General features: G+C 34.6%; 2 protein-coding genes across 2 annotated transcripts in view; one reads left to right on the forward strand and one right to left on the reverse strand.

Annotated features, from left to right (window-relative positions):
- The first annotated feature begins 188 nt into the window (after window positions 1-188).
- On the forward strand, window positions 189-1,543 carry LOC119595712. Its single transcript, XM_037944822.1, has 4 exons — window positions 189-199; window positions 423-487; window positions 595-741; window positions 1,055-1,543. The coding sequence occupies exons 2-4, from the start codon at window positions 431-433 to the stop codon at window positions 1,430-1,432; spliced, it is 582 nt and encodes a 193-aa protein (XP_037800750.1). The 5' UTR covers window positions 189-199; window positions 423-430; the 3' UTR covers window positions 1,433-1,543.
- Window positions 1,544-4,119: 2,576 nt separating this feature from the next.
- LOC119595714 overlaps window positions 4,120-5,000 on the reverse strand; it is a 1,586-nt gene continuing 705 nt past the window's right edge. The window contains exons 3-4 of the mRNA XM_037944823.1: window positions 4,958-5,000; window positions 4,120-4,798 (exon numbers count right to left, since the gene is read on the reverse strand). The exon at window positions 4,958-5,000 is cut by the window's right edge and continues 126 nt beyond it. Of these exons, the coding sequence (XP_037800751.1) occupies window positions 4,433-4,798; window positions 4,958-5,000 (409 nt within the window). The 3' untranslated portion in view covers window positions 4,120-4,432. The remainder of the gene's footprint in view (window positions 4,799-4,957) is intronic.

Below are 5,000 nucleotides of genomic sequence, written 5' to 3' on the forward strand. Positions count from 1 at the left end.
ATTACATATAAATACAATTAGCTGAGATTGATTTTTTTTCTTACAAATTTTCAATGGAAAATATGGAGTAAAAAAAAAGTTTGTACAAGTGGTGCTGAAGCAGGCACCTTTAACAAATATTCTTCATTTCCAAATGGCGTAAGACACTGCTATATAAGCTTCGAGGACGATTTCATATCATAGATCCTATCCTTCCTCGGTGGGTGATTTATCTCATACTCTTAATTCTCTCCAATCTCTCTCCTAAATGATCATTTGTTTACCATAATTTTAAGTACAATACATAAGTTCTCTTATATACCATACATTTATAATGGTCATTTTTCACTTATTCTATTTTCTCATTTCAAGAAGACATGAGATGTTTCCCACTGTGTTTACCTGTGTGATCGTTCATCTAAGAAATTTTAATTTATTTCTAGATCACACCATGTTCACTTGGCTGATGCTCTCCTGCCTTTTTGGCTTCTCCCTGGCTGAGCTTCAGGTATGGACACACTGTTGACAGCACGTTGAGTAAGAAATAGTCTTGGGAAAAAATATTTCTTGTGAAACATTGTAAATATTACAAAACATGAGTGTTTCTCTCATCAGGATTACCAGGTATGTTACAAGGGAAGAAGCGCCGCGGAAAACAAATGCATGAAGGTGGATATAGACCGTCTTGCCATGAAGGTTCACTTCCACATGCCTGAATCCGACGACTTCGATGACGTGGAGACTCTGGAGGATTATACTGTGGTAAGTACTACTTGTCAACTCATCACTGAGTATCATCATGCACGGAAATACATTTTTTCTTACTTGTATTTCAACCGATAATACTTGAAAAATAGTTTTGCAAGGTAAACCATAGAGGCTTAGTCTGTGATGAATGCAGAGGGAAATATGACTTGTCAAGTCATCCCTTATCACCGTGCACTGAAATACAATTTTCTCAATTTCATTTCAATTGAATGTGCTTGAAAATACTTTTTAAAGTAAGTCGTATAGACTCATCTATGGTGAATGTAGGAGAAAATCATGAATATTCAATAGTTTATTCACTTGCTAGGGTCTGGCAGCATCCCGTGTGGTATCCCAGGAGGCCTGTTACGTGAGGCGACTCGTTAAATCTTTCGAGCAACAAGTAGCCTTCATCAAAGGCCATCAGGATGATGGCATGAGGGTTGAGTCTGACGTCAGAGTTTCCGCTGTTTCCCTCGATAATCCTGAGGAAGAGATCGGTTCGGATCTTGCCAACTTCTGCGGCGACCTTCCCGTTTACAAACTGGTGAATGAGGAACAGAATGATAGTCTGCAAGACCGTCGTCAAGTCAGCGTCACCTTCACCCGTTGCGTCTTGCTGTGTTTCATTCCCACCTGCTTCACCACCACGCTCACGCTTCCCACTGGTGGCACCATCACCTTCGGCTGGCTCTTCTTCGGTTAAAATCAATTTTTAAACAATATTAAGCGGTATTGTTCACCTTCCACTTTAGCCAAATAGAAATCTTTATGTCTTGATGATGTACACTCTTGATTAAAAGTTAATGCATTTTAACCTGTGGCTTGTTTTACTGATTTTCACTATAAGTTATGTGTACAAGCGTGTACTCGCGTACATATATATATATAAAGAAACACTGCTACAATATGAACAGATAACGAACGTAATGTTTCAAACTCGCTAGTTCTTCATCAGACAAAGAAGGGGATACAAAAAAAATAAAAGCTAACATTTTTCTTCCATATGAATTCAAGTACAAGGAAGAGATAGCTCTTTTAATAAGACAACGACCTAATTTCTACCAAGTGCTATGCTTTGCTAGCTTTCCCAAGACTTAAACCTTGACCCTCTGCATGTACTGATTCAACTCGTTTTTTTATTCAACTTGTTTTTACCTCTTCTGGTTTCTATATAATATTATCAAATTTTTCTTTGTATATTCATTGCGTGATTTTGCTCCGTCTAATGAGGAATCTTTTGTACACATGTGTCCATGTTTATATATGTGTGTAGATATAGATATAAATGCTGAGGCAACTGAGGAACGACCGGCTGCGAAACTCGTGATTGCTAAGCATCAAAATACGAATCTGTATCTTAAACTGTAAAGTTATTAATTATTTTCCATAATTTTCATATCTTACAATACATTTGGTTCATGTTGAAACTACTGTAAGTTAAAAATCATAAAAATCATTACTTACACAGGCAAGGGATTTTCAGAAGATTCATAGAAAAGGTCACTACCCTCAAAATGTGTACTCCCACAAATTTATATAATTATGTGTGTGTGTCTATACGTATGTATAATATATATAATATATTGTGGAATGTACCATTCACCAAGAGGGGGCGTGGCACTCCTGCTGTCACTTCACATACACACCTGTCCACACCTGTATCAACTGCGCGTGATTCATGGATTACTCTGGTGGACAGTAACAGTAAGATAATAACTGAAGAAAAAGACATAACTAACAGATAGTTTTAGCGTAAGTTTAGTTTGTTCTTATGGAGTTTCACATAAAATGTGGAAGACTTAAATGAACAGTATTGAAAAAATAATTTGAGTGAAGCATTTCTCTCTGAAATCATGTAAATTTTTTATTTTCAATTATAAAAGTTTGAATTGCTTCATATAACACATTCTTGTGTTAGGTGTTTTTCTTCAAGAAAGCAAATATATTGGAAAATTATTAGATATATGAGCATGAGGTATATAGTTAATTTCCCTCAAGAATCAAATTGCTTGAGAAATTACCTAATCAAGATAAATGACGGCTTGCGGTGGCCTTTTCAGTCATGCTTACATGTTTCATCCATAGGTACCTGGGATAATTTAAGCGAATGTTATCTCAAAGACAGTAAGCTAAGATTTTCATCACTGTAACTCGTGTAAGGAGAAACAGGCTACACTTTCCTAGCACAGTGTGTCGTCGAGAGCAAGACAATTAGAGGTCATTTTCTGCTAATTGTACATTTTATGTATATTTTTTAGTATATATGATACGCAACATTTTAAGACCGCCTGGGATATGGGCGATATATGTACATACATACATACATAAATATATATATATATATATATATATATATATATATATATATATATATATATATATATATATATATATATATATATGTATGTATGTATGTATAGAGAGAGAGATAAATATAAATGTATAAACGTATAAATTAAATACAAACACACACACACACACACACACACACACACACACATATATATATATATATATATATATATATATATATATATATATGGGTTACATACAATGTAATGTATATATACATATTATATACATATATAAATAGATAGATAGATAGATATGTACAAACATATCTATATGCATTCATATAGAATTATATGTAAATGTATGTACATGATACAAACGCACGCTTACACACACACACATACATACATATATATATATATATATATATATATATATATATATATATATATATATATATATATATATATATATATACGCATACAAGAAAACAAGCTTATATGCACACACACACACACACACACACACACACACACACACACACACACAACACATATATATATATATATATATATATATATATATATATATATATATGTGTGTGTGTGTGTGTGTGTGTGTGTGTGTGTGTGTGTGTGTGTGTGCATATGCATACAAGAAAACACGCTTATATGCACACACACACACACATATATATATGTGTGTGTGTGTGGGTGTGGGTGTGTGTGTGTTTATAAATTGCTCATGTACATGTGTGTGTACGTATATATACGTATATACATACATGTATGTATGTGTATATATTTGTGTATATCGCATTTTATTTATGTAATCAGACGTTAAACACTTGTTCCCTAAAGGGTAGCGTACATTTTGTCGTAAAGGGTTATACTATTTAAGATTATTGGGGTTACGATTTTCATAACACTGTATTTGCGGTAAGGATTTAGATCATTTGCATTTTTTCCATTTTTTGAAAATCCTTGATATTTGGAAATAATAAAGAATATCAAAGAAATTATCTTCACTCAGCAATTTCATTAGCATGACCTGTTACCGAGAAATTGATTGCTTAAGAGCTACATTTACTTTTTTTTGTCAATTATTGCACCGTGAAAAGATATGAAGAGAAAATTAAAGACATTATCAACTTTAAGCTTCCATTTAGGTCTAAAAAAAACTATGACATGAAAAAAGCACTTCACACTTCCAAGTTACATTATATAAGAATAGGTTTGCCAATTCGAGCATATCTAGAAATTGGCTCTGGATAACACTGCATACATCTAGCATGGGTTAGCTACATTTTCATGAAAATTTTCTAAGGATATTGACAAAAGAATTAGTTTATTATTGCTATATTTTACATGTCTCTCCATACACTCACAAATCTCTTCGTCATTCTACAGTTTCAAGCATTCTTCATGTCCTGGATGGACTTGTTAATCTGCACCTTCACGTTGGAAGACATGGTTTTCTCCACGATCTCTCGCAAAGCCTTTCTGAAGCCTGCGCTGTGAACGTCCTTCATATTATTGCCGTCCAAGTTGCTTGCACTTTCAAGCAGGTCATGACCCGATCTTGCAGTGTAGCTGGCGATGTTCTGAGGCACAAGGTTTTCCAAGTTGATCTGGATGTCGGCGAACAGCTTGTCCACACGCTCTACGAATTTACCAGAAACAGTCTGTGCTGGAGCTTCTCCAACACCGGCAAAGGTTACCGTGTAGTCGGCGTTGGCACGAGCGTTTTCCACCACAACCGAACCGGAAAGCACACTCTAAATATACATGATAATTGTCGATAATCAGAAAATGCGCTTACTTAAGAAATTGAATATACATCGATTTTCTTGAGTAGAGCATCTGAGTTAATAACCTAGGTGTTCTAATGCCCCTATGTTTATCCTATATTCATTTACATTCATATAATACCGAACCTGATCAGCGTTGAAAGAAGCGGACTTGGAACGGCGTAGGGAG

The sequence above is a fragment of the Penaeus monodon genome, chromosome 36 (assembly GCF_015228065.2).
Source record: "Penaeus monodon isolate SGIC_2016 chromosome 36, NSTDA_Pmon_1, whole genome shotgun sequence".
NCBI classification, from domain to species: Eukaryota; Metazoa; Arthropoda; class Malacostraca; order Decapoda; family Penaeidae; genus Penaeus; species Penaeus monodon.

Excerpts from the sequence above, each read along its gene's own strand:
- LOC119595712 (XM_037944822.1), top strand. The coding sequence starts at position 431 with ATGTTCACTTGGCTGATGCTCTCCTGCCTTTTTGGCTTCTCCCTGGCT. Across the intron at positions 488-594 it reads TCTCCCTGGCTGAGCTTCAG|GATTACCAGGTATGTTACAA; the intron begins GTATGGACACAC and ends TTCTCTCATCAG. Across the intron at positions 742-1,054 it reads CTCTGGAGGATTATACTGTG|GGTCTGGCAGCATCCCGTGT; the intron begins GTAAGTACTACT and ends TTCACTTGCTAG.